The sequence below is a fragment of the Pezoporus occidentalis genome, unplaced genomic scaffold (genome assembly GCF_034315485.1).
Source record: "Pezoporus occidentalis ecotype Australia unplaced genomic scaffold, CSIRO_AGI_Poc_V1 ctg250, whole genome shotgun sequence".
In the NCBI taxonomy this organism is placed as follows: domain Eukaryota; kingdom Metazoa; phylum Chordata; class Aves; order Psittaciformes; family Psittacidae; genus Pezoporus; species Pezoporus occidentalis.
The window spans coordinates 131498-159392 of record NW_026914395.1 but is presented as its reverse complement, the minus strand read 5'-3'; the positions used below and the strand labels follow the sequence as shown (position 1 = coordinate 159392).

Genomic DNA, 27895 nt, shown 5'->3' with positions numbered 1-27895 from the left:
CCTATTAGAGATGCTGTTTGGTCACAGAGCCTGCCAGTGCCCAGTGCTTCCCCTGCCCTGGGGTTGGTGGACGAACACCAGCCCAACACGCAGCGACAGGCAAAGCGGGTCTTAGCACAAGGCTCCATCTCCCCCTTACACCATGTTCACCACGACCCGACTTCAAACCAATCCAAACAGGAACCAAAAGACAAAGCAGGGACTCTGAATGGGACGTAGAACACTTTGGACTCGAAAACAGGGGACTGCAGGAGAGGTGAGGGTGTCTCCCAGGGAGAACAGCAGGGGAGGGGAGGGGACACCGTCATTTACACCCATCAGGAGAAGCTGTAATCTATACACAGTGGTAGAAGCCAAGATACAGTACATGAAAGAACACACTGAGTGCATGGAGTTACCCCGCAGCGGGTCAAACCGCACAGGTGTCTTCAACAAGACCCGGCGTTGCAGTTGGTGGCGGCTGTTGACCTATCTAGCTCGCTATATAGATATGTATATAGAGAGATATGTGTAGACTTTCTGGGCATGCATTGGTCTCAAAAGGAGCTGTACAACGGGGCCGGGTTCCTCCTCCCCACCCCGGCTCCATCATTTTTTCCGGGCTAGGAACGCCACTCCCACGACCACCGCCAGCGCGGCCACCGCCACGCCGCCGACGATGAGCAAGGGCTTCACGGTGTCGAAGATGCTGCCCGCCGGCTCCTCGGAGCTGTTTCCCTTGGGCTCAGAGTCAGGGGACGGGCCCGTGGGCTCTTGCGTCTCGGTGGCCGCGGGGCTGGGTTTCAGGCCGCTGTGGTTGTTGGCGACGGCCGCGTCGCCCGCCGCCTTCTTGGTGGCAGGAGCAGGCTGCTCTTTGGGGGCATCCTTCTTGTCTGCGTTGGCGGCAGGAGCAGGGTTGGGCTTTTCCGGCTTCCCGGTGCTGGGGGCCTTGGCGTCGGGTTTGTTCCCGCTTCGGACGTTGCCTTTGGCATCCATCCCTGTGAGTGGGTGTGGTGCACGGGGCTATCCCAGCTCTCCTCTGCTGCTGCTCTGGCTGCTGCGGAAGGCAGAGGAACCACCCGAGCTCAGCCCCTTGCTGCGGTTGTCGTGGGATGGTTCTCGCACTGGCGGGGTCCTATCTGAGCATGATACAGCACCTGGAAGAGGAAGCAGAGCAGTGAGGTGAGTGGAAGGCCAGAGCATGCAGTGCCAGCCTACCTGGAGGTAACAGAGGAGGAGAGAAACACAACTGGGAAGATGCTGGATCTTCCTCGAGTAACTCTATCCAAAGCTTCTGCTACAGTCCCTGTACCTGCAAGAGCATCAAGCAAGTTGCACCGCCTGTCACCCCTGCTGCCACAGCCAGGCTCCATCTGTAATGCAAGTCCATCCCATCTCTATATGTGATGCCCTTTGTCAGCGGTGAAGGTACTCATGTCCAGCCAAATAAATCTTACTTTTCATTTCTCAGCACAGATCCCTATGTCCTGGGTAAGGAGAGAACATCATGTTCCACAGGAGAAGAGATCGATAGCTCCTCCCTGCTTCTATCTCACCCTCTACCCTTCTGGCAGCGGCTCAGTTTAGGAAGTGGTTAATGCATGAACTTGTCTGATCCTCTCCTTCCAGATGGATACTGCAGAAAAAGCAGGATTAGGTCCTCAGTTATCGCAGCGACAGGGATTATTGCTGTCAGTGTTTCTGGTGCAGGCACCACAAAGCGAGGCAAGCAGCAATCCTCAGCTGGTGCCAACCCGTGCGTTGACTCCGGGGCAAGTGCATCCGTTTACTGCAAGGCTGCATCTCACAGCGACGGAGAGCTCTCACCCCTGCCTCCTTGCAGAGCTGAGCGGGGTGTCAGACGGGCTGCGGGCGATGGACCGCAGCCATTTCAGATGAAAGCAGTGAACAGCACAGCTACGCCCAGAGAATTCAGCTAATGGGCTTCAAAAGGTGCTAAACCCACAACAGAAGCATCACCCCAGCGAGCAGAGTGAGCCAGGCCATGGAGCTCCCATGGCTACACCCCCGTGCGATGGGAGGCAAGGAGGCGGCTGCCGCGCGGTGCAGCACCACATCAGCTTTGAGCTTGGGCAGTTAGGAGCAAAGAGGAGGCAGCCGTGGGGTCCGAGCCTGCTTCACCACCTCCTGCCTGCTCAGTGCAACAGGAGCTTGTTCACTGCATCACTGCTTTAATGACAGCCAAGAGGGTCCCAGGGTTGCAGCACCGGTTGGTGCTGCTGACTCCTCTGGATAACAGGCAGACACGGTGGTGTTCCACCCTCCATCTCCATAGAAACACTGGCCTGGAGGAAACCTGCCCCCAGAAATGCCAGGGCAAAGCTTGGTGTAAGACAGAAACACACACACACCCCCCTTGCTCTCCCTTATAAGCCATTGTTTGATGGGCACCAGCTTCTCGACTGGAGTTGACTGAGGGAGCTGCAGCACTGGCATCGTGGCAGCCCATCACCTGGTGACCATAGGCTGGTACATCATACACCAAAAAGGCTGGCTGAAAGGCTGGCAGTTACCTGGCAGTGCACTCTCAGCTCTTCCTCTACCACGGAATGGGGACAGGCACCTGCAGGAGGCTTTTCACAGCGCTTACCTTACACACCTCCCATGGAGGATGACTTCTAGCTGGGTAATACCTGCCGAGATGGAGCCTGAAGCCTCCAGAAGGCACTGGATGATCCAAGCTGCCCAGCTTTGAGGCAGCACATGGCCAGGTGAGAGGCAGATAACCTGCCCTGGGGTTATTTCAGCCAGGGTTAAGCAGGATAGTAGCTACTCTTCCCTTAGATTTGTAACTCAGTCCAAGCCCATGCCCTTCCCATGGCGATAACAACAGCACGCAGATCTCCCTAGCAGCTCTACATGCTCCAAACCCACCTCGTGTGTTAAAGACGAGCGCAGGCTCTTTGACTGCAGCCCAACCACGCTCACATTCCTGAGCCTGTGACGTTACACCTCTTTGGCAACCCAAAGCACCACCCTTCTCCCCTCGTGCTTCACTGACGAGGCATCCTGTAACCCCACAAACACAAGGCCAGCTGCTCACCAAGCTTCTCTGGGGCTTGGCAGACAAACCCACAGACCTGGTCTCGTGCGGGACTATTGGCCTCTCCTTGCTCCTGTTGCAATACCCCTGTGGGTACCCCCTCATCCTGCCTACTGCCTCCAGAAAGCAGCCATCGAGCTCTGCTCAGCAGAAACCCTATGCAGATCCACGGCAGTCACCTGCAAGGCTCTGCCCTTCATGTGGGGAGCAATCCATCCTCATTTTACAGCTGCTAAAAGGATGACACGAAGGAACAGCAAGTGGAGCCCGAGCCTGAAGCGGGCTCAGAGGTTACAGCAGGGAGAGTCACATCCATCATGTCATGAATATTACATCCCCTGCTTAGTCACTTTGATAGCAATCACTTGGGCCACTCGCACACTCTGCACCCTTTCTGTGGTTCTACTATATAAGCCAAGCATTAAACGCCTGCTCCGTCCCCTAGGAAAGCCACGGGCAGCCTATGGAGGTGATGGGTAAAGCACGGAGAGGGGAAACCAGCCCCTGGGCTGAGAAATGGGGGCTCTGCATGGTCTGAGAACCTCCCAGTTAATCCACAGCCCTCAGTGATCAGCTCTGCAAGCAGGAAAGCTGGTTTTGCTCTGAGCCTTGTCCCACAGCCCTGCCCTGCTACGCATGGCTCGGTAGAGAACGCCTCCATTTCCAGCTGGGTTTCCACTAAAAGCCATGGAAGCTCCACACCCAGGTTAGGAAAGGTTTTAAAAGATGGAGGAAATCAAAGCGAGGCAAGAAATCAAGATCAGCAGGTCTTAAGCATCCCCATGAAAGGCCTTTCTGACGTGGTTTCCTGTGTCTGGATCTCGGTGCAGAACTGCCCAGCATCCCTCCGGACCCTTTGGCTCGGTTGAGATGCTGCGTTTGAGAAGCTCAGGCTCCCTTTCTGCTACTTCTGCCCTGACCCGAGCTCCTCTATGCAGAACATCCTCTCCCATCACAGCACTTAACCCCCTTCTGTATGCCATTACCCTCCTCCCAAGCAGACCCCCCCCACCTTGGGTATCACCCCTGCTCCTTTCCCTCTCCAGCCCGGTGCTTTCAAGGGCTTGTGCTCCTCTTTAAGCCCTTCTGTGTCCCACAGCCTGCAGACACATGCTCTCCTCAGTTCCAAAAGCTCAGCCTGCACATGCAGATGCGAGGGTTTTCTCCACAGCCCTTTGGTCTCCCCCTCTCCCCTCATTCCATCACACAAAGTTGCTCTCTCTCCTGTGTCTCTACCTTTGCTTTCTTCTTTAGAGCTCCTCACGTCTATTTATGCCTCCCTTCTCTCTGCTCCTCAGTGCCTGTCTCCCCCTTCCAGCTCCCTCTCTGCCTCCTACACAGACAGCAGCACTTGAGAGGTTTCATTCCCTCCCTGTGCCATTTCTTTGTGTAGCAACCTGTGCCTTGCAGGGGAGGGGGGGGTCACTTCCCAGCAGCTAAACCGGGCTGGCAAGAGGGAGCAGACGTGATGGAAGCAGTGATTCAAGGAGAAAAGAGGGGAATAAAAGCCCCTGCAAAAGCAGCATCACCCAGACCCCACAGCCCCCCGGGATGCTGCTGGCTGCTGCGGGTCCCAGCGTCAGTACAACAGGGCTGACATGAGGAGCACCTTTCCTTGCCCCCCCCAGTGAATTAGCAAATACATCTGCTCATCTGTCTCCTGTATATGTAATACATGGATTTCAGCTGCTGCACAGATGAAAGCTGCATCAACCTGCACTGAATAGAGCAGATGAGTCACTGACAGCTTTACCATAACACCAATAGAAGGGCTTCCCTCTGCAGAGACCAGCCCCAAGCCCTACAACCTTTCCCCCCAACTGCTTCGAGCTGGAAGGGAAAAGCAGCAACCTAGAATCATGGAATCAACCAGGTTGGAAAAGACCATTAAGATCAGGTCCAACCATTCCCCAGCACTGCCAGGGCCACCACTAACCCATGGCACCGAGGGCCTCGCCTGCATGGTTTGTATGACACGCTCTGGGTGTCCTCCAGTTGAAAGCATCAGCCTCAGAAATAGCAGCTGACCACATCAGACCTGCAGCAAATGCTGTGGAGAAAGAGCCAGAGATGGCAGAAAAGACCTTATAGATCCCCAAACCTTCTTCCTTACCCCCTAGCCTCCCCTCCCTTTCTTTGTTCTTCCCACCTGTCTGGGAAACAGGCAGGAAGGTTCGCCTTTATGGGGCAAAGAGAAGAGTTATGAGCACCAAAGCCCCATTCTCATAGGCAGCATGGCCTGTCCTGGCTTTGGGACAGAGCATTAAATGCCCCCCTATTACTAGGCCAGCTTTAATGCTTCTTCCTGCCTCATCTCCACTGTCAGCCCCCAACCCCGTAGCCTGAAGCAGCTGAACCACGGCAAAGACCATCCTGCAACTCCAAACGGCTTGAGCCAAGCACGGTCGCACCCATGTGGGTTGGGGATGGAGGTCATCAGCAAGGAGACAAGGTGGAGAGCCAAGCCTGCCCACAGCTCCCTCTGGAAGGACATAGCTGCCAGCCAGGAGAGCTGAAAGCACCGAGCAGGGCTGGAGGAGACAGCTTGTGCCTCGCAGGACCCTGCTTCTTGAAGCTAAAGGAGGGCTTGGAACAACACCCAACCCAGTCCCCATCATATTCCTAAGCCAACTGCCCTTACACCAACCCAGCAAAAGGTTTTCAGCGCCATGGAGGAAGAAGAGACCCCAAACCCCATTCGTTTCAGGTCCCCCAGCAGGTTCCGTAAGCCTCAGCTGGCATTTGGCTGGGTTTAAAGACCAAAGGAGCATCCTAAGGGACACAAAATGACCCTTTCCTAAGGCAGCTTCCCTTTGGGAAGGGCAGCGTGGCTCTGGCTCCCAGGGCTAAGGTACCACCACGCACCCAGGCCCAGGAGCTCCTTTCAGGCTGAAGTCTGCACATGGTGTTCCTGGGGCAGCGTGTGCATAAAGAGGAGAAATAGGATTTGGCCACTCCAAAGAGGAGCCTGAAAACGCACAATTCCCTGCCAAGGGAACAGGGAAAACCAAAGGAGCAGCAGGGCTGTGAGTACCCGAGGTGAGAGGAGCCGGCATGACCAGGACCAGGCTGTTAGCAACCAGGGGGGGATCAAGTGCTGCTGCCTAACCTCTGCGTGTCCAACTCGACCCTTCAGTGCCTCTCAGTGTGACAGCGGAGGTTGAACTCACCCACGTGAGACCTTCAGGTGGAAAACAGCACGGTCCTATGGAACGTCACCTCAGGTGGTGAGAGGGACGTCAGCTGGAGCCCACGGATAAAGCCAGGGCAGGATGTGCTGAGGGAAAGGCAGCCTGTTCTGAGCGAGAAAGGCTCCTCCAAAGAGGGCCAGGGTGACTGCCCACAGGGCAATGCGGGCTCAGTCCCCCTTGGAATTTAATGGCAAAAGAGGCTGTGATCATTGCACATTGCCCTGGAGAAGGGCTCATTTCGGGGTGTCCCTCCTGTGATCCTGAGGCTTAAATCCATCCTCGCCTCCCTTTCTTCTCCCAGGGCACCAAAGTGGCTTGGAAGAGAGTTGAGGAGGGACTGAGTGTGTGCTGCAAGGAGAAGGCTGCAGGAGGAGCCCCAAGTCCTGGCTAGCTCAGCTGAGCATCAGGTAAGGAACCATCCAACCCCATTGGAACAAAGCAGGGTTTGTGCCCCCAGGGCTGAAGGCAGAGCTGGAATCATGCTCCTGACTTGGTTTAGGGTAGAAGTTAGAAAGGACTTGCTGATTCCTGCTTTCCCTGCATGGGATTCACCTTAAAACACGGGCTCAAGTGCGGCACCTCCACTGCCCTTTGAGGCCACCTCCCATCAGAGGGCTCGTGTCAGGCACCAGCACATCCCATCGCTCCTGGAAACCCACGGGGAATCAGGCAGGGATGTCCTGGGGCTGCTCAGGCTGCAGGAGAGAAGCTGCATGGAGACCTCAGAGCAGCTCCCAGTGTCTGAGGGGGGCTACAAGGCTGCTGGAGAGGGACTCTTCATTAGGGACTGGAGAGATGGGACAAGGGGTGATGGGTTCAGACTGAAACAGGGGGGATCCAGGCTGGATCTAAGGCAGAAGCTCTTCCCTGTGAGGGTGCTGAGGCGCTGGCACAGGGTGCCCAGAGAAGCTGTGGCTGCCCCATCCCTGGCAGTGTTCAAGGCCAGGTTGGACACAGGGGCTTGGAGCAAGCTGCTCCAGTGGAAGGGGTTGGCGTTGGAATGGAGGAGCTTTAAGGTCCCTTCCAACCCAACCATTCCATGATATGATTCTATGATAGGCAAGGCCTGACCTTTTCCCTTGCTGAAGTGGGGAGCTGCTGATGGCTCCAGGAGCTCAGTGCTTGAGCCCTCAACCTTCTTGTCTCACCCCCAAGTAACAGCTTGGAGCAGCAGACACTGTCCTTTGGAAAGCATCCTCAGGGGCCTGTGCCCGTTTCCTCTGCCAGATGGCGAGTGACCCATCCAGGCTGGATTTGTGTTCAGCCCCTGCTCCATCCCAGCGCAGTTTGTGCTTCAGTACTTCAAGTCCCCATTTCCAATGGGCACAAAGAGCACTTCCCCCCCTTCCTGAGCTGCTGGGGTGGGGGGGAATAACCACGTTAAAGGCAGGGAGATGCCAGGCAAGCACCCAAGAGAAGCGATGGCACAGAGTGACTAAGCCTTTCCCCATCTCCAAGAAGTGCTGTGAAGACAGATGAGGTAATGCAGTGCCTCGGTACCACCATCAATATTAAACCAGCTTTACATAAGGAGCTCGGCTGCCGTGGGCAGCTCCCCAGGGAGGCTTTGAGCTCCCTCACAGCCTGGTTTATCCCCCCTCCCCACGCCACGCACGGCAAATGGGATCAAACCCAAGGCAAGCACAGCAAGAGGGGTGCTCCTCAGGGATGCTGCTGAGCAGCCTCGCTGCAGCAGGGCCAGAGCAGGGAGCAGACACAGCACCAGAGCCTGCTGACCCACTTCACTGACGGGATATTTATGGATCCCTTTTTCCTTGCTGCTCCCCATGTCCCCCCCCTCTTCCTCCTGGATTAAACGCTTCCCTCTTCAACAAACCCTTTCCATCTCGACGTGGAGAGCGTCAGATGCTGGAGTCTCTTTAAAGGCAGCACACAGAGGGAGATTTGGCAGCAAGCCCCCATGGCTACATCCATCCTATGGCTGCTCCCAGTGACCAGACTGCATCCATCCCCACACGGAGCACATCCAGCCTCGCAGGACCCTGCCCCTCGTTCCCTGCGCCACCGGGATCTTCACCTCTCTCTGCGTGATGCAGCGGTTCAGAGCCTGGGTTATTCCCGGTACCAAGGTGGGATGTGGGAGCAGGATGGGTCCTGTAGCTTTGCCTTACATCTGCAAAGGGAATGGCTGTGGGATGCAGGCCCTGACCGCCACGATGGGGCAGCAACTGCACAGAGATGGAGCAGCAACTGCACAGAGATGGGGCAGCAACTGCACAGAGATGGAGCAGCAACTGCACAGAGATGGGGCAGCAACTGCACAGAGATGGGGCAACAACTGCACAGAGATGGGGCAAAGTCCCAGCTTACAACCCAGGTTCCAGCGTCCCCTCCAGAGGCTGCCCTGCCACGCTCCTGCATGGGTGACACAGCAGCTTGGGGTCCCACAAGCAGCCCCAGTGCACTCCCCACAAGCATGAGCCCAGAGAAAGGCAAAACCATCTTCTTCTCCACCATGACCTCTGCAGATGATCACATCCGAGCCGAGCGAGCTTGTCCTGACCCCTCTCTGAGAGATGGAGGTGACATTGACAGCATCACTAGGGTTGGAAGGGACCTCATCCAGTCCAACCCCCAGTGCAGGTGCACCGTACTCTGCCGGGGGCTCTATTCAGTTCTTTGGGGAACCCAAAGCACAGCTCTACCCTGTGCACAGCCACGTGCACGGCAAAACCATGCTCCTCCCCTCCGTCCTCCTCTCTTCTCTCCCTTATGTGCCAATAAAGCCATCAGGCCCAGGAGAAGTGGGGAACCCACAGCACTGAGGGCGGCGGGGTGTGCTGCTGCCTCACCTGCCATCAGCAGCACCAGCGAGCTCCTCCTGCACGCATCCTGCTGCACCAGCTCCTGCCAGGCCACCTCGTGGGTGCAAACCCAGCCACTTCCCTGCAGCACCAGGGCGCTCGCAGCTCCCTGCCCACAGCCCTGGCAAACACACGCAGGCTGCTGCCAAGAGGGCTCCTTCCCTCCTCCGTCAGCATCCATCACCCAAAGGGGCAGCGCATCACCCGCACCCCACACCGCGCTGGTACGCACAGCACAAACCCCCTTCCCGTGCTCTGGCTCCCGAAACACAGCAGAAATGAGCCTGGAGTTGCCAAAACAGCATTGGGAAACAGAAGATCTTTGTCTCACACTCTCCACTGGGGCCCATCACACGCTCTGACTCATGTCTATAGGGGTGGGCACTGAGCTGTACCCAGCCTGGGGCTGGCAGGGGAAGTCACGCTTGCCAAAGGCTGGACAAGCTGCCTGCTCCCCCCCCATCAAGTGCCAGCAGCCCTCGTGGTGCAGCTGAACCTGCTCCAATCTCCACCACAGCTTCCAGAACGAGAGAGAAGCCGGGGATGCTCTGCTGCGGTCGGGATGGAAACGGCCTCCTGCTGCAAAGCAAATCCCAGCTCCTGCGGGTCGTAGCACGGCTTCCGAAGGGGACAGTCACAGCTCAGACAGCTCCAGAGCCCCTTGGAGCCCCACATCGGGCACAATCAGACCCTGATTTCCCACTTCCTAGTTCCATATTTTGTAGCGGAACAAGCCTGTAGCGTTACCCATCAAAAACGACGGGCTGTTAAAACATGAAACCTCCAAAGCAGACGTTTAAGGGAACAAAGGCGAGGATTTTCAGCCACGATGACTGTTTTCCATGGCAACTCTTCTGCAGGACGCTGCATGGAAGCACTGGAGCAGTTTCCAACAGGGAGTGCTTCAGGAGTGATGCAGTGGGAGATGCTCAGCCAGCAACGTGAACCACAGAGCCTTAACCCGCCAGCGTGGCATCTCACAGGCAGGTATGGGCATGCGTCTGGGTGCATCCTGCATCCCAGACCACTGTGCCACCCTGCACCCTGCCCTGGGCACTGCACATCTTGGCTGTTTGCATTGCAAACCCATTTGCTTTGTTTCTTTATAGCACATTTCCAGCCCTCCCAGAGCCAGCAATTCAATGCCACCGACGCTGGGGACAAGTTGCTGCATCAAAAGGTGGCCCATCCCTTCCTGGGGACAGGCTGGCACCTCCTGTGCCATCAGCAGAGAGGCCACCAGAGCCCAAAAGCCCCATAAGAAGCTGGCCCAGCAGCCTCCTGCAGCAGCTCTGCTATCGCAAAGGGAGCTGTCACCCTTCCAACCACAGCTTCAGAGCTCAGCATCGGTGACATCTCCTCCTCCACCACTTGGAGGTGTTCCAGGAGGGAGCAGATGAGCAATTCCCAAGCACATCCACCACGGGACCATGGCTCAGGTCTCTGCTCAGCAATGGCTCAGTGGTGCCCTCCCTGGAATAACACAGTGGCTGGGTCAGCAAGTGTTCCCTGCCTCCTTTCTGCCTCCTGGAGAGGGATGAACAGCTCATCCCTTCCCACCAGAGCCTGCCAGCACTTGGGAACTGCCTTAGGCAAGGGAGCAGATGCTTCCAGGTTGGGATGCTGCTCCCCAGGCAGCTCGTACCCACATGCAGAAGGCTGATTCTAACAGCTCTCTGCTTGTAGGGCCTGTTCCTGACAGTCAGTGGCTCCTGTATCTCAAATTCAGCATCCACAAGTGAGGATGATGCGGGTTGTATTTGAGACGGTGAAACGGCCCCAACCACTGCAGGAAACAGCAGCGAATCCAACATCCCTCTTCAGCTCCATCCTAAACCCATCCCTCGGGATCGATGGCAGGATTACACCGGGCTTTGGCGGCATCACCCTCCTTTGTGGCTCTGCTGTAGTCAGCAAATGCCTATAGAGACAGTTCTGGATCTCTCGGTCCCCAGCTCCACGGGCACCAACCTGAGAACAGAGGGGCCCACGCAGCGCCAGGCAGTGACATTCCCGGGATGCTCCTGGCACGCTCTGGGATGAGGCCCATCACTCACCTTGTGCGGCAGAGCCAGGGCGCAATCCCTGCCTGCACAGAGCTGGGAAGCACCTGGGAGAGGATGGATGGGGCTCAGCCAGCCCGGAAACGCTCACTCAGGAGAGCTCCATCCCTCCCCTCTGCCTACCCCCATGCGGAACCAAGGATGGGGAGAGCCTGCCAGGGTGCCCACAGGCCCCGGCCCCTGCAGCCTGCCAGGGAAGGGATGGATGCACAGGGAGGGATATCCGCATTTAGGGGAATTCTAGGTTCCTTCCCCCATCCCACCACGTTATCCCGGTGCCAGGGGCTGGTGCTGGGCGCCGCGGCTGAGGAAAGATGGGAAACGCTGAAGGTCAAACCTGTGAAGGTCAAACTTGGCGGAGGTCAGTGCCGAGACGGAGCAGGGAGCTGGATCCAGGCTGCTGCATCCTCCCTCTCCCGGCAGCATCCTGCCCAAGCCCCACCCAGGAAAACGGGGCTGCAATGGGAGCGCTTCCTCCTCCCCGCCCCGATGCCAAAGCCTGGCCAGGCTGGGCAAGATCCAGGCGTAAAGATCCTTTTTTTCCCCCTAAATCCCATCAGAAGCTGCCGGATGATCAGGGAGCTAAACAAGAGCAGGGACCAAAGCAACAGGTCGCTGCAAAGGGACACGGATAGAACAGAGCAGCGAGGACGCGAGGCTGAAAAAGCCAAGACATCCCCCATGCGTTCCATCCCTGGAAGCACACAGCCCCGGTACCCTCCTCCCTGCCGCTCATTCAGTGCGATATTCTCCCCATAGCCCAGCATAGGCACTGTTCCCGCTGTCATCGCTCTATTTCAGTCTATTTTGGGGGCAGGTTTCCCTTTGTGAGCTCTTTTCCAGCCCCAGCGGCTTTGACATGAAAGGAGACCCCTTTAATATCAAAGCTACCAGAGCCATCCCCACCTCCTTCCCTTGGGAAGATGATTCACAGGATGCTCTTTGCTCCTACCCGTGTTTGCCTCCTGCCTCGGCACCCCCAGCACTGAGAGACGCTGAACCCCCCAAAGCAGAGCACAAAGCGTGCAGAAGGAAGAGGAAACGCGCTGGAAACCGGATCAAACCCCGCTGGGGAGGGCTCAGGCTCCTGCCGAGGCTGGAGGCTGGCGGGGATGCTGCCGCTTCCCCTCCTTCCTGCCGGCAGCCCCGCTTCCGGCGCATGGCTCCGCTTCTCCGCGCTTGGAAGAGCCCGGCCGCAGGCTCGGAGCCCCGCGGCCAGCCCGGTGCTGCTGCCGGCCCCTCCGGGAGCAGCGGGATCAGGCCGGTGCAGCCACGGGCATCGCAGGTACGCGGAAGCGCAGGGAGCTGCCCATGCGGAGCCGCCTTTGCCTGACCTTCAGGGGGGCTGGAATGGGAAGGGAGGTGCTGGGGGCCGGCCGGCAGCACGCGGTTGGGGTGAAAGCAGCCCTCTGGAACAGGGGCAGCGGTGGGGGTTCGTGGTGCTGAGCCCTGGACCTCCATCCCAGGCTGCTGCGAGCAGGGGGACACTCACCTTGAGTGATGGGGGGGGGGGGGTCTCTGTTGCGCGCCGTCACCCACAGGAGGAACGCAGCACCCATAGATGGGGACCCCGTTGCTCTGCCCCCCACACACACCCTGGGTGCTGCTGATGGGGAGGAAAGCAGGAAAGCAGCAGCTCTTACCTTGCGTCCTGCAGTCACACCTTGGGAGCTGGCTCTTGCGCAGAGAGGAGGGAGGGAGAAGGCAGAGGAAGGGGGGAAACTTGGGAGTTTCCCACAATGCACCTCTGCAGACTGCATGAAGATGGAGAGCAAGGGGGGGGGGGGGCACCAAGTGCTCCAATCCGGAGGGAAGGGCTGGGATTTGGGGGGGGGGGGGGGGGGGGTTGGGGCTGTCCACATCCCCTGTGGTCCGGGGCTGAGCTGGGGTTTGCTGGCTCTGCAGTTCAGGGCTGCCCCTGCAGCACCGGGTCCCTGCCTGCATCCCTCACTGGCTCCTCTAAAGCCAGCCTGGGGCTGCAGTGAATAAAAACAGGAGGACACACACTGGGGGACATGGGAGGGGAAGAGCCTGGTAAACTGGGATACTTGTGTGTGGACAACACAGGGGTATGGGGCTCCCCCCAGCAATGCAAGGGGGTTCCAAGTGTGGCAGTGCCCGGCAGTGAGTTAAGGGCTGACAAATCCCTCTTCCCAAGGAGCAGTTGGCTGACAGCAAAGAGCCCTCCCTGTCACAGCCTCAGCTCCTCCAGCCAGGCCGGGTCTCCGATTCACATCACTCAGCTCTAATCTTGCTCTTACCCCAGACTGCAGCCGGGTCCTGGGACTGTCTGTAGATGTTGGAGGCCTGGTTTCCTGAGCGCTCTCATGCTTGTCCTCCTCCATACGGTTGCTTGGACCCACTGCCCAGCTCCATGTGCCTGTGTGGAAACCATGGATGTCTTAAGGAGGTTATACCCAGCAAGCCGTGAGAAACCACCTTTTGGAGCTCAGCTGCTTGCAGAGTAACTCACTCAGCCTTCCAGTGCCTGAAGGGGCTGCAGGGAACCTGGAGAGGGGCTTGGGACAAGGGATGTAGGGACAGGCCAAGGGGAATGGCTTGAACCTGCCCAAGGGGAGACTGAGATGAGCTCTTAGGCAGAAGCTCTTCCCTGGGAGGGTGCTGAGGCGCTGGCACAGGGTGCCCAGAGAAGCTGTGGCTGCCCCATCCCTGGCAGTGCTCAAGGCCACGTTGGACACAGGGGCTTGGACCTAAGGGGACCCTGCCCGTGGCAGGGCTGGGAGCTGGGTGATCGGTGTATCTGCCCGCAGGAGCCAGGCCCGGGTGCATCCCAGCTGTGCCAATGTGCATTAGGAGCACCCAGGCTGCTTAAACCCCTCTGTCAGTTAAAAACCTGCTCGAAGGGAGCTGCAGAAAACAAAGGGGCCCCGTGCCAGGACCCAGCTCTGCCGGGAGCGATGCAGCTCCCGGCGCTGCTCAGAGCGGGGATGCACAAGGTGATCTTGATGCAGTCCTTGGCTCGGAGGAGCTGGCACAGGCAGGACTGGCTGTGGCTGATGCTGATGTCCCTTCTGCTGCCTGGCTGGTCCCACGCCGGCAGCACCAGCCCTCCCCACTGCTTTAGGGACTTGTGCCAGGCTCAGCCAAGAGCATCGTGTGCTTCCCCTTCCTAACATCCCCCAGACCTGCTGCGAGCAGCAGACAGGGGCTTATTTCTGGAAAGCTTATGGAAATCTGGGATTTAACACAGGAGAAAGCCCCAAATTCCTGCTCCCAGCACTCACAAACCCCTTTTACCGCTTCTACATCAGTGCACAAACACCCTTGGCCACACAGCAGGAGGACGGGGAAGTGGGAATTGGCAGCTCCAGTGCTCAGGGCCAGGATGTGCTGAGGCTGGGGGCTGTGTGGGGCTGGCTGCCTCAGCCCTAGGGGGTAACCAGCCCCACACAATGCACTCCCAGCCTCAGGCTTCTGGAGTGGGCTCAGATTCTGAGTTTCAGAAGCATTTTGACCGGTGTAGACAAAAGGGAAGTAAAGGAAATGAGCTGTAAAACCAATGGCCTGCCCCCTGCACACTGCAGAGAGAAGGGGGAGTGGGGAAGCAGCACCCAGAAACCCCCTGGCACTGAGCACAGGATGCATCCCCTGCAGCAAGTAGGTCGCATCCCCTAAGGCAGCACAGGGGAGCAAGCAGCAGCTGGGACAGGGACCCAGGCAGGGGCAAGCAGCTCCTCCATGGACAGATGGAGAGCGGAGGGCTGGTGGAGCACTCCGGTACCCCAGGCTGGGTTACAGTGGGGAGGATACAGCCCCGGCTGTGGGACCCCCCCTCTGCTGCTGGTGGGGCCGGATGGCAGCAGCATCCCAGGGAAGGAGCAGGCTGTGCCCTATGCTTCCAAGAGCAGCACCATCAGCAAGCACCGGCCAAGGCGCTGTCAATCAGAGGTGCGTTTTTCCTCCTCCCTCAGCTCCCCTTCAAGCATCCTTTCCCTTCATTCCTCAAGGGAGCTTTGCTGGATGCATCCCCGTGGAGCACTCCGGTCCCATCACGCCCGGATGGAAGCTGTAGCTTCAGCTACAGAACCCCCACGTGCTCCAGCCCCGGGTCCCCGTTCCCTGCCTCCTCCACAGGGTGGGCTATGGAATGGGTCGGGTCGGAAGGGACCCTCAAGCTCCTCCAGTTCCAAGCTGGACGTGGGGCTGGGTTGAGAAGCAAAACCCCAGGGGGATTTCAGGCAGCACCTTCCACCATCCTCGGTGTCCCCAGGGCCGGGGGGACCCTGCCTGGAGTCCCCCCCGCCATGGGTACAGACCCCAGGATGAGGTTTGGGTCCTTTGGTCCTTCTCCCGTTGCTGTGCTCAGGTGACAGCCGGTGATGGCAGAGGAAGAGCCGGCGGTGCCCGGCCTCCTGCGAGCGCTGCAGGGTCTCCCGCTGAAAGGCTTCCAGGAGTTCAAGACGAAGCTGGCGGAGGTTCAGGTGGAAGGAGGCTGGAAAATCCCCGAGGATTCGCTGGCAAGAGCCTCCCACCCCTGGGCGCTGCTCCACTGCATGGGCGAGAGCTACAGCGAGGACGTGGCGATGGAGGTGGCCGTCGGGGTGCTCAGGGAGATGAACCTGAGAGACCTCGCTGAGGAGCTGCTGGGGGAGGTGGTGAAAGGTGAGAAACCAGCGTTCAGCTTTCGTCAGGGAGCCAGGGGATGGGGTGGCGTGAAGGGGGCTTAAAGCTCACCCAGCTCCAGCCCCAACCGCTCCCACTGGAGCAGCTTGCTCCAAGCCCCTGTGCCTTGAGCACTGCCAGGGATGGGGCAGCCACAGCTTCTCTGGGCACCCTGTGCCAGCGCCTCAGCACCCTCCCAGGGAAGAGCTTCTGCCTAAGAGCTCAGCTCAGTCTCCCCTCAGGCAGGTTCAAGCCATTCCCCTTGGCCTGTCCCTACAGGTCCTTGTCCCAAGCCCCTCTCCAGCTTTCCTGCAGCCCCCGGAGGCACTGGGAGCACTGGGTCACTTTTTGCCTTTGGGTGATGCTGGTAACGCTTTGGAGCTGGAGGCATCCCCAGGAGCACGAGCAGAGGGGACCCCAGGCCCTTGCATTTGCTCCCAGGTGGATGAGGATTGCAGGGTTGATGGATCAGGCTGATGGAAGAAGAACCCCCCCCCCCTTCCCCCCCAAGTGACCAAAGGCCCTAAATTCTGGCTGACAACATCCTTATTGCCAGGCTTAAAGCCCTGAGCACTGAAATACCCATCCCATTGGTGCTGCTGGTGAGGAGCTCCTTGGGCACCTGGTTGTGCTTGGGCCTGATTCTGCTCCTCACTGGCACAGAGCACAAGCAGAAGTACAAGGAGCACGTTGTCCAGGGGTTCCTCCGGTACAAAGAGGTGAACTCACGTCCTGGGGAGAGCCGGTCCGTCCGGAGCCACTTCACCCCCCTGGCCATCACCAGGAAGCCTCGGAGCAAGCGTGAAGCCGCGGCCACGAGCCGTGGATGCGCTGACACCAGCAGTGGGCCAGCCACCATCTCCACACTGTTTAACCCCGGTGCAGAGGGGCAAAGCCCGCAGGTCGTGGTGCTGGTGGGAGCCCCAGGGATGGGCAAGACGATGGCAGTGAGGAAGGTGATGGTGGAATGGGGGGAAGGCATCATCTACACGCAGTTTGACTACGTCTTCTGCATCGACTGCAAAGACACGGCCCTTCCCAAGGAGGCCAGCGTGGTGGAGCTGGTGTCCAAGTGCTGCCCTCACCGCAGGGTGCCGGTTGGGAAGATCCTGGAGGACCACAAGAGGATCCTGTTCATTCTTGATGGCTTCGAGGCCCTGGGATTTGCCTTGGTTCAGCCTGAACTGGAGCTGAGCTCTGACCCCAGCGCAGTGAAGCCGCTGGAAGCCACCCTGATGGGCTTGCTGAAGAAGACTCTTCTCCCCGAGTCCTCCTTGCTCATCACCACGAGGCCGATGGCTCTTCAGAGCCTGGGGCAGTGCCTGGAGGGGGAGGATTACGTGGAAATAGTGGGATTTTCCGGAGCCGCAAGGGAGGAATACTTCCACAGGTACTTTGGGAACGACCACGAAGCGGACGTGGCCTTTGGGTTTACCAGGGCCAACGAGATCCTTTACAGCTTGTGTAGCATCCCCGTCATGAGCTGGACCGTCTGCAGCATCCTGCAGCACGAGCTTCGCAAGGGGAAGGACCTCACGGAGTGCTCCAAAGCCACCGCGTGGATGGGTGTGCTTTACCTCTCCTGGTTAGTGAGGCACAGAGGCAGGGGCAGCCCGCAGGACCTCCACCCCTTCCTCCTCCGGCTCTGCTCCCTGGCTGCTGATGGCATCTGGAAGCACAAAGTGCTCTTTGAGGAGAAGGCAATCAAGGACCGAGGCTTGGACCAGCCAGACCTTCTCCCCCTCTTCCTCAATGAGAAGATCCCAAGGGAAGGAGTGGAGCATGGCAACAGCTACGGCTTCACCCACCTGCACCTCCAGGAGTTCTTTGCAGCGATGTTCTATGTTCTGGAGGGCAACGTGGAGGTGCTTGGTGACTCGAGGGATACCGCAGAGGACATCAAGGTGTTGCTAGAGAGCTACAGCGAGTCCAGGGAGGACCTGAACGTAACGGTGAGGTTCCTGTTTGGTTTGGTGAGCCGAGAATGCAGAGAGCACATGGACAGCACCCTCGGGTGCAGAAGCTCACCGCGAGCCAAGGAGGAGCTGCTGAGCTGGCTGCAGGGGAGGCACAGGGGCACCTCCCAGCCTGGCCACGGGATGAAGCTGTCCCGGTTGGACACGTTCCACTTCTTGTTTGAGATGAACGACGAGAGCGTCGCACGAAGGGCCTTGGCTGCCTTCAGTGCTGTGGAGCTGCAGGACACGAAGCTGACCCTGTATGACCAAATGGCTCTTTCCTTCTGCATCAGGCAGTGGCCTGGGCTGGGCTCTGTCACCCTCCGGGGATGCTCCTTCCACCAACAGGACCCCAAGTCCGAGGCAGCAGCATCGGTGCCCTGGTAAGTACTGCTCTGGAGACCCCAAATCCCAGAGATTCCTCCTTTCCCACCCCAAGGCACTTGAGCTCCTTGCACTCAAACACCTCGTCCTTGCCTGGGGTTCAGTTCCTCCCACCAAAACTCATCCTTTCATAGATGAGTTAGGGTTGGAAGGGACCTTCAACCATAGGGGACCATAGATTAGTTAGGATTGGAAGGGACCTTCAACCATAAGGGACCATAGATTAGTTAGGATTGGAAGGGACCTTCAACCATAAGGGACCATAGATTAGTTTGGGTTGGAAGGGACCTTCAACCATAAGGGACCATAGATTAGTTTGGGTTGGAAGGGACCTTCAAAGCTCATCCAGTCCAACCCCCTGCAACAAGCAGGGACATCTTCATCTGGATCAGGTTGTCCAGAACCACATCCCACCCGGCCTGGAAGGTCTCCAGGGATGGGGCATCCCCCACCTCTCTTTCCATGGGGTTTAAGCTCCTGAGCAGAGGATTTTACTTACTCTTGGCGAGAACAAGGATCATGCTGGGTCTTCCATTGGCATGAGTGCAGTGGGAGGGATGGAGATGGAGCATCTTGGCTCAACGTCCTTGGCCTTAACAGACCCCTCTGTGCCCAGGGGCTCACCTGGCTTCGCTCCCCCCCGCTTGCATGCAAAGAGCAGAGCCCCCATGAGGAAACTTTAAGTGCACCCCAAGCTCTGCTCGTGACCCTTTGTGCTTCCAAAGCCATGGGGGGCCCTGCCGAGGCCTCCCGGGAGCTGGTGGCAAGCTCTGCTGCGCCGGTGCCAAACGCAGGCGCTCCCGGTGAAAGCCACCCACGGCTCTGTGCCCTGCAGCAATGGGCCCGCGGATGCCGGAGCACATCCCGGCCCCATGGCTGAGCCGCAGCACCAGGAGCTCCGTTCCCCCATGGAGGTGCTCTGCCGGGCGCTGCAGCACCCTGGTAGCGACCTGCAGGTGCTACGGTAAGAGACTGAGCTGGGGTGGGTGGGTGCTGAGGGGGAGAGGATGGGTGCTGCTCTAGGGTGGATAAGAGGGAGCTGGGGGGTGAGGCCAGGCTTTCATTGGCCATGGGAGGGGTGGTCCCTCCATGCTGATTGGCTGCGGGGTGAGAGGGTGGGGTCCCTCCATGCTGATTGGCTGGGGAGTGAGCAGGTGTGATTGCTCCACGCTGATTGCCCGTGGGTGAGGGTGGACCCTCCAAGCTGATTGGCTGAGGAGTGAGAGGGTGGGATCCCTCCATGGTGATTGGCCCGGCAATGGGTGGGTGAGGTCCCTCATGATGATTGGCTGTGCTAAGGGTGAATGTGTGCTCTCCATCCTGATTGGCCAATGTGGTGAGTGGCTATGGTCCCTCGAGGCTGATTGGCTGGGGGGTGGGGGGGGGGGGGTGAGAAGGGGAGGCTTCTCCGTGCTGATTGGCTGTGCTTAGGGTGAGTGTGTTCCCTCCATGCTGATTGGCCAGGTGGTGGGTTGGTGTGTTCCCTTGAGGCTGATTGGCCATGTGGCGGGTGGGCATGGTCCCTCGATGCTGATTGGCTGGTGGGGCGGGTCGGCGTGGTTCCTCCCCATGCCCATTGGCCGGTGGCGGTGGGGGGGGTTCTGCCTGGGTGTCCCGCAGGCTGCAGTGGTGCCGGCTGCCCGAGAGCTGCTGCGCGGCGCTGGCGGCGCTGCTGGCCCAGCACCGCAGCCTGGAGCGCCTGGAGCTGGGGGACACCGCGCTGGGGGACCGCAGCGTGCGCCTGCTCTGCCAGGGGCTGCGGCAGCCCGGCTGCTGCCTGCGTGCACTGCGGTGAGAGCCCCGGCACGCTGCGTGTCCCTGAGCATCCCCCCAGCATCCCTGAGCATCCCCCTGGTACCCCTGGGCATCCCCATGGCACCCACAGGCATCCCTGAGTATCCCCATGGCACCCACAGGCATCCCTGAGCATCCCCCTGGTACCCCTGGGCATCACTGGGCATCCCCATGGCAACCCCGGGCATCCCTGGGCATCCCCATGGCACCCACGGTCACCCCTGAGCATCCCCATGGCACCCACGGGCATCCCTGGGCATCCCCCTGGCACCCCCGAGCATCCCTGGACACCCCCATGGCACCTACAGGCATCCCTGAATATCCCCCTGGTACCCACGGGCATCCCATAGCATCCCCCCAGCACCCCCGGGCATCCCTGGGCATTCCCCCAGCATCCCTGCGCATCCTTGAGCATCCCCTTAGGAGCCCCAGCATCCCTGAGCATCCCCCCGGTACCCTCTGGCATCCCCGGGCATCCTGAGCATCCCCCTGGCATCCCTGAGCATCCCTTTGGCACCCACAGGCATCCCATAGCATTCCCCCAGCATCCCTGAGCATCCCCAGCATTCCCAGGCATCCCTAAGCCACCCCCTGGCACCCCTGGGCATCCCCCCAGCACCCTCCTGGCACCCCACAGCATCCCTGGGCATTTCCCAAGCAACCAAACCGCCGGGGGGCGGGTGGGAGGGAGCACTGGAACGGTACCCAAAGGAGTCCCTTGGGGTGGCATCACCCCCGTGTCCCCCGCTCGCTCAGGGCAGTGGCACCGGGTTGGGGACCGCGGTGGGGTGGCACTGGGGCTCTCTCCCTGCAGCCTGCGGTATTCCCGCCTCACCAGCGCCTGCTGCAAGGACCTGGCGGCTGTGCTGAGCACCAGCCCCTGCCTGGAGGAGCTGGATTTGTCCTTCAGCGAGGGGCTGCGGGACGCGGGCGCGGAGCTGCTGTGCGAGGGGCTGCGGCCCCGTTCCTGCCGCCTGCGGACGCTGCGGTAAGAGGCGGCCCGGTCCCCGGCGGGGAGGGGGGGGACACTCGGCCGGTCCCGCCGCACATCCCCGCTCCCGCACCCCGCAGGCTGGGGAGCTGCCGGCTGACGGGCGCCTGCTGCCGAGCGCTGGCTGCGGGGACGCCTCCCCTCACCTGCCTGGACCTGAGCGACAACGAGCTGGGAGCGGACGGGGTCCTGCAGCTCTGCCGCCAGCTCCGGAGCCCCTCCTGCCCGCTGCGGGCCCTGGGGTAAGGGGCTGCGGGTCCCCTTCCACCCCTGCGCCAGCGCGGCGGGACGGGGTCAGTGCTGCGGGACAGGGAAGGCGTTGGGTTGGGAGGGACCTTGAAGCTCCTCCAGCTCCAACCCCGACCCCTTCCACTGGAGCAGCTTGCTCCAAGCCCCTGTGTCCAACCTGCCCTTGAGCACTGCCAGGGATGGGGCAGCCACAGCTTCTCTGGGCACCCTGTGCCAGCGCCTCAGCACCCTCCCAGGGAAGAGCTTCTGCCTAAGAGCTCATCTCAGTCTCCCCTCGGGCAGGTTCAAGCCATTCCCCTTGGCCTGTCCCTCCATCCCTTGTCCCAAGCCCCTCTCCAGCTTCCCTGCAGCCCCTTCAGGCACTGGAGCTGCTCTCAGGTCTCCCTGAGGCCCCCCCCCAAGCCGAGGGTGACCCCACAGCTCTCTCCTCCTCTGTTACAGGCTGAGCACGGCCGAGCTGCCCCAGGACGCGCTGCAGGCCCTGGCTGCCCTGCAGGAGCTAAAGCCCAGCCTGAAGGTCGGGTACCTCCTGGAGCAGGAGGTGCCGCAGACGGGGGCCATGGCCCGGCTCCCCTTCCACCGCGGGGCCCTGCCGGGCAGGAGGGTGCCCCCCTCGCTCCGCAGAGGAGCCCTCCCCTAGGATTGCCCCTGGAGCAACCCCAGCCGTTCCCAGCCCAGGCCTTGGTGACCTGGGGGGAACCCGCTCTGGGTCTGAGCCTGCCCCATGCGTGGGGGCGCAGGGGAGGAGGTGCTGCCTGCATCCTGCATCCTGCATCCTTCCCTCTCCCGTTTCCCCATGTGTGGGGAACAGATCTATATAGATCTATATAGACCCCCATCTATTGGTGGGAACACACGTGTTGGGGTTGGTGGATGCCAAATAAAGGCACTGGGGCCCTTATTTCCCTTTTCTTCCTCTGCTCTTCTCCCTGTCCCAGTCCCACGCAGGGACCCATCTGTGGGTCCAGCACCTGCCCCACATCCCCAAGGGGGGGTTGATGTCCCCGGGAGCAAGGTGCCAGCCTGGAAGTGAGTCTCCAGCCAGCTTTGGAGTTTTAGTAGGGAAAACCATGGGAATTCAGTGAAACCAACCCCAAATCCCCACAGCGCTGCTGGCAGAGGGACACCGGAGGTGACCTCCATGGCCAGGGCCACCCATCCTTGGGGACAGAGCCCCAGCGCCCGCACTTGTGTCCCCGTGGCCTCGTGTGGTGCGGCCGCAGCATCCTCACAGCAACGTCCCCAAGGTGCCAACGTCGGCATCATCGTAGCTTGTGTCCTCTGGGGGCTGCTCCGGGGGGTCCCATGTGCCTCCTGGGGGGGGACGGCTCCCACCTTGGGGACCGCAGAGGCTGGTGCCTTAGTGGGGGCCGTTAAACCCCATCTGCGTCTTGCTGCAGCCCCATGGATTTGCTGCTGCTCTCCCCCCCACTCCAGCCACCGCAGCCAAGAGCCCCCCGAGGTGGCTCCTCCAGGGGACAGGGACACTCACCTGCGTGTGCCACCCCCTCGGGGGTGTCCCCAGTGCCAAGGGACTCCTCTGGCACAGCCTCGGCGTCATCGTAGCCATCGGGGGGGCCTGGGGAGGGGATGGGGGTGACCCGGAGGCCGCGGCAGGGCTCTGGCTGTGTCACCCCCCTTCCATCCACACCACCAGGGGTGTCCGGGAGGCCCTGGGGCTGCTCATCCAGAGCCACGCCTGAGCTGGGCTCATTCAGGCCAGGGGACCCTGAGCCCCCTTCGTTCCCCAGTCCTAAGGGGGGTCCCCGCTGGGATCCTGTCCCCATGTCCCTACCTGGGGCTGCGCTGGGGTCACCCTCCTCCACATCCTCCGCAGTGTAATAGGGCAGCTTCGTCTCTGAGCCCTCTGTTGGGGAGCCTGGTGGGGAGAGGGCACAGTGGGACGGGGGACACCGACGCGCCATGGGATGAGCCGGTGCCACACCGCCAGGACCCGGCGCTGTGGCGGGGCCGTGGGGCAGAGCTACCCCAGTATGGGTACACATGCACCGACCTGGGGGACTGGGCACCTTCTGGTACTCCTGCATCCCGGTGTAGTCCAGCTCCTCATAGACAGCATCCACGGCTTTGCCAAGCTCTGGAACAGCAGCAGCGCTCACCAGGAGCACCGGCGTCACCCAGTGCCCACCCTCTGAGCCACCCCATGGCGGGGAGCCCCGGGACCCCCAAACCAGCTCTGCCCCGGCTCCCACCTCGTCGCCCAGCCCGGGCACGGTACATGTGCACAGCCAGGACAGCGAGCGCCAGGCACAGCAGCACCCCCAGCACCACGCACAGGACCGTCGGCACCGGCACCGTGGCCGCCCGCGGGGTGCTGGCACTGGGGACACCTGCGGGACCAGGGGAGCGAGGTGAAGCGAGGCCGTGGAGCGCGGCCGGCCCGGCGCAGGGCTCAGCATCAGAGCTACCTGTGACCGTGGGGCTCCCCGGGGCCGCGGTGAGCATCTCCTCGGCGCCGTCCTCGGCGCACACCACATGCGCGTCCCCGCCGGGCCCGCACGGCTGCAGGCGCCAGGGAGCCGAGGGGCAGCGCCACAGCGAGCGGGCCCCGTCCTCGCAGCGCACCCAGGCGAGCCAGGCGGGGGCCGGCAGCGGGGCAGCCACGGCCCCGAGGCTGCCCCCGTGCCCGCAGCCCAGCTGCCTGCAGGCGGCGGCGGCCGTGGCCGCGCTGGTGCCGTCGGCGCACACGCGGCCCCACGTCCCGTTGTAGAGGAGCTCCAAGTGGCCGCTGCAGCGGCCGCTGCCGCCCGCCAGCCGCAGGGAGAGCTGCCCTGCGGGGGGAACAACGCGGGGGTCACCGCCCGGCTCCGGCTGCGCGGCCCCGCCGTGCCCATGCGGGTGCCCGGCACTGACCTGAGCACACGGCGCCGGCCCCGCCGCCCAGCCGGCAGCCGCGCTGCGCTGGGGCCGGGCAATCCCAAAGGGACTCCTCGGTGCCGGCGCAGCCACCGGCACCCGGCCACGGCGGTGCCGCTCCGGGGCCGAAGCGAGCGGAGCCGGGCGCTTCCAGCGCTGCCCCGCAGCCCAGCTGCCGGCACACGACGGCGGCGTCGGGGATGTCCCACCCGTCCTGGCACAAGGGGATCCAAGCGCCCTTAACGTAGAGCTCCACACGCCCCGCACAGCGCCCAGGGCCCCCCGCCAGCCTCAGCCGCCGGCTGCCTGCGGGACACGGACGGGATGCAACGGGGATGCTGCCTGCGGGGCCGGCACCCCCCGGGCCTCGGCGGGGCACTCACCGGAGCACACAACAGCCAGAGCCTCGGGAGCGCCGCTTGCAGCAACGGCCGCGGCGGAGACGTTGCACTGCGCCAGGGCGTCCTCGCTGCCCGAGCACTGCACCTCCTGCAGCCCCACGGCGCTGGGGCTCGGCACGGGGGAGACCCGCTCCAGCTCGCCGCAGCCCAGCTCCCGGCACGCCACGGTGGCCGCCTGGGTGTCCCGGAGCCCCGCGGACACAGCGGCCCAGGTGCCCGTGCTCGTGGTGACCTCCAGCCGGCCCTCGCACCGGCTCTGCCCCTCCAGCAGCCGTAGGGGCTCGGCAGCGCCTGCAGGATCGAACCGAGAAGCTGTGGCTGCCCCATCCCTGGCAGTGCTCAAGGCCAGGTTGGACACAGGGGCTTGGAGCAAGCTGCTCCAGTGGAAGGGGTCCCTGCCCGGGGCAGGGGTTGGAACCGGATGAGCTTTAAGGTCCCTTCCAACCCAACCCAATCCCGGATTCTATGCTAAAGCACCGGCGGTGCCATGGGGCTGCAGCACAGGGTCCTGGGGCGATGCTGGGCCCCAGCTCATCTCCCCCCCCCCTTCACCCCAAAAGGACCCCGCATCCTCCATTCCCAGTGCTTGGGGTGTCCCCAGAGCCCCGTGAGGCTCTTCCCCCCCTGGGTTCCATACGCACCGGAGCACTCGACCGCAGCAGCGTGGCCGGGGGGGCAGCTTGGCTCCCCCAGCACCGCCACGGGGCACTGGCTGGGGTGCTGCTCGCTGCCGCTGCAGCCGAAGGCGTCGAGGAGCAAGGTCCCGTTCCCGCTGCCGAAGGAGCCTCCCGGGAGCACGGCGGCGGCAGGGCCGCAGCCCAGGTGGTGGCAGAGGACACGGGCATCGGGCAGGTCCCAGGCGCTGGCGCAGAGGGACCCCCACGTCCCCCCCGCCATCACCTCCACCCGCCCGGCGCAGCGCGAGCTGTGGTTCGCCAGCCGGAACCCGGTGTAGGCTGGGGCACAAAGGGGGTTGGTGGTGACAACGGTGCGGGTGGGGGGGAACACCCCCAACACCCCCCGGTGTCCCCGGCGCTTACAGGAGCAGATGATGCTGGCGTGGCCGGTGCAGGCCTGGGCGCTCGGTGCCCGCCGCCGGCAGGCGCTGAGGACGAGCTCGGTGCCGTTGCACTCGAATCCCGCGCCCCGTTGCGGCTCCGATCCCGCCGGGAAGAGCCCGGGCCCCGGCACAGCCAGCACCGAGCCGCAGCCCAGCTCCCGGCAGACGACCTGGGCAGCGTTCAGGTCCACGGCATCCTCACAGAGCCCGAGCCAGGCTTGGCCCTGCCGCACCTCCAGCCGCCCCGCGCAGGGCTCATCGCCACCAACGAGCTGGGAGAACCCTGCGGGGAGAGGCCCCGGGTCGGTGCTCAGGGGTCGGAGCAGCCCTCAGGGGAAGGACTTGGGGTGCTGGGTGAGGAGCAGCTCCCCAGGACCTGGCTTCAGTGAGCACTTGAGCCCAGAACCCCCCCATGTGCTGGGCTGCACCCCCAGAGCGTGAGCAGCAGCTCAGGGAGGGGATCCTGCCCCTCTGCTGGGCTCTGGGGACACCCCGCTTGCAGCGCTGGGTGCAGAGCTGGGGTCCTCAGCGTAAGAAGGCCGTGGAGCTGTTGGAGCAAGGCCAGAGGAGGCCACAGGGATGCTCAGGGGCTGGGGAAGCTCCCGTATGGAGCCAGGCTGAGAACACTGGGGCTGCGTGGAGAGCTCAGAGCAGCTTCCAGTGGCTGAAGGGGGCTACAAGGATGCTGGGGAGGGACTCTTCATCAGGGACTGGAGTGACAGGACAAGGGGTGATGGGTTCAGACTGAAACAGGGGAAGTTCAGGTTGGAGATAAGGCAGAAGCTCTTCCCTGGGAGGGTGCTGAGGCGCTGGCACAGGGTGCCCAAGAAGCTGTGGCTGCCCCATCCCTGGCAGTGCTCAAGGCCAGGTTGGACACAGGGGCTTGGAGCAAGCTGCTCCAGTGGAAGGGGTCCCTGCCTGTGGCAGGGGTTGGAGCTGGATGGGCTTTAAGCTCCCTTCAACCCAGACCTGGGGCTCTGCCCTGTGCCAGCACCAGCTCCCGGCTCCTACCTTGGCAGACGACGCCGGTGTCGAAGTCGTGGATGCCGCTGTAGGGCCCCCAGCCCCTCACCTCGCACTCCCAAAGCGCTTTCTCGTGCCCGCGGCAGTTCACCAGCACCATGTTGATGGGGCTGTCGTCGCGGCCAAAGCGGCTGCTCTCGATGTAGGCCCTGGCGGCCGAGCCGCAGCCCAGCTGCCGGCAAACCACCTCGGCGTCCATCATGTCCCACGTGTCGTCCGCCACCGCGCCCCAGCGTCCCCGCAGCTTCACCTCCACCTTCCCGGCGCAGGGACCGCTGCCGCCCGCCAGCCTCAGCTCCACCGCGTCTGCGCCGCGGCACCGACCCAGCCTCAGCCACAGCCGGCGCCGCTGCAGGTGCCCCGGCACCACCGGCGTCCCCCAGCTCACCTGTGCACGTCACCCCCACGTCGCGCTCGTGGCTGCAGAAGTGCTGGCCCCATCCGAAATGGGGACAGTCCTGCAGCATCGCCTCGTCGCCGCGGCAGAAGAAGACGTGGAGCCAGATGCGGCCGGTGCCCTGCCCGAACGGAGCGTACGGGGACGACGTGGCCGCCGTGCCGCAGCCGAGCTGCCGGCACGCCACGGTGGCCCAGCGGGCGTCCCAGTCGAAGTCGTAGCTGCAGACGGAGCCCCATTCACCTTCATGCTTCACCTCCACCCTCCCGGCGCAGCGCCCACCACCACCCACCAGGCGCAGCTCATCGGGGCCCTGCCCGCTGCTCAGCTCAGCCTGGGGCTCCGGGGTGCTCCGCGGCTGCCCCACGCTGAGCTGCACCCACAGGAGTACCCCCAGCACCCTCCCAGGCACCATCTCGCATGCCAGGACACCCCCTCGTGGGGTGGGCTGGGTGATTTATAGGCAGCGCCGGAGCCAGGGGAGGCGGCAGCACCCTTTGAGCCCGTTATCAGTTGGGTTATCTCCCATGTGGCGGGGCCCCGGCCTCCAATAACCTGCTCCGTGCCCAAATATGAGGCTCGGCTCCGCTTCTGGCGTCACACACCTCGCCACGGGGTTCGGAGCCCGGATGTCCCCAGCGTGAACCAATAACCCCCTCCCCATAGCACCCAGCGCTGCAACAGGGCGCATGGACCCATCCCGCGTCCCCCCATGGCACTGACCCTGCTGCGGCGCCTGCCAAGAGCCCAATGGCAACAGGCTTCACCCCAAAGCCCCCCAGGGCTGCCCTTAGCACCAGCACGGAGCAAAGCCCAAAGACCCCAGCACAGCAGCACCCATCCTTGGGGTGCTCCCCTCCATAGGGTGCCTGCAGGCCCTGAGTCGGGGGGCCCTGAGGTGGGAGCAGCCCCCCCCCCGGCTCCCCGCGGTGCCTGCAGGTGGCCCATGGCGGTGCCGGCAGCTGTGGCAGGCAGGAAGGAGGCGGTTTCCCCCCCCCAAGCAGGGACCCGGCGTC

At 62.0% G+C, this 27895-nt stretch overlaps 4 protein-coding genes across 4 annotated transcripts in view; 1 reads left to right on the top strand and 3 right to left on the bottom strand.

The window, feature by feature from the left end:
- Positions 1 to 211: 211 nt before the first annotated feature.
- Positions 212 to 12901, bottom strand: CEND1 (cell cycle exit and neuronal differentiation 1). The gene is made up of 2 exons (XM_062623341.1): positions 12766 to 12901; positions 212 to 1136 (listed from the first exon to the last, which is right to left on the bottom strand). The coding sequence occupies exon 2, from the start codon at positions 973 to 975 to the stop codon at positions 589 to 591; it is 387 nt and encodes a 128-aa protein (XP_062479325.1). The 5' UTR covers positions 976 to 1136; positions 12766 to 12901; the 3' UTR covers positions 212 to 588.
- A 2516-nt stretch (positions 12902 to 15417) lies between these two features.
- Positions 15418 to 21885, top strand: LOC134166050 (NACHT, LRR and PYD domains-containing protein 12-like). The gene is made up of 7 exons (XM_062623343.1): positions 15418 to 15745; positions 16409 to 18086; positions 18923 to 19051; positions 19708 to 19878; positions 20696 to 20869; positions 20953 to 21114; positions 21563 to 21885. Exons 1-7 carry the CDS (start codon positions 15463 to 15465, stop codon positions 21759 to 21761), a joined length of 2796 nt encoding a protein of 931 aa, XP_062479327.1. The 5' UTR covers positions 15418 to 15462; the 3' UTR covers positions 21762 to 21885.
- NUDT8 (nudix hydrolase 8) overlaps positions 21789 to 27895 on the bottom strand; it is a 34161-nt gene continuing 28054 nt past the window's right edge. Inside the window, exon 5 of the mRNA XM_062623340.1 lies at positions 21789 to 21801. The gene's annotated coding sequence lies outside the window, so the exon portion shown is untranslated. The remainder of the gene's footprint in view (positions 21802 to 27895) is intronic.
- On the bottom strand, positions 22257 to 27661 carry LOC134166051 (scavenger receptor cysteine-rich type 1 protein M130-like). The gene is made up of 10 exons (XM_062623344.1): positions 26871 to 27661; positions 26471 to 26788; positions 25440 to 25742; positions 25041 to 25355; positions 24382 to 24690; positions 23996 to 24304; positions 23335 to 23913; positions 23136 to 23219; positions 22614 to 23000; positions 22257 to 22456 (listed from the first exon to the last, which is right to left on the bottom strand). Exons 1-10 carry the CDS (start codon positions 27292 to 27294, stop codon positions 22350 to 22352), a joined length of 3135 nt encoding a protein of 1044 aa, XP_062479328.1. The 5' UTR covers positions 27295 to 27661; the 3' UTR covers positions 22257 to 22349.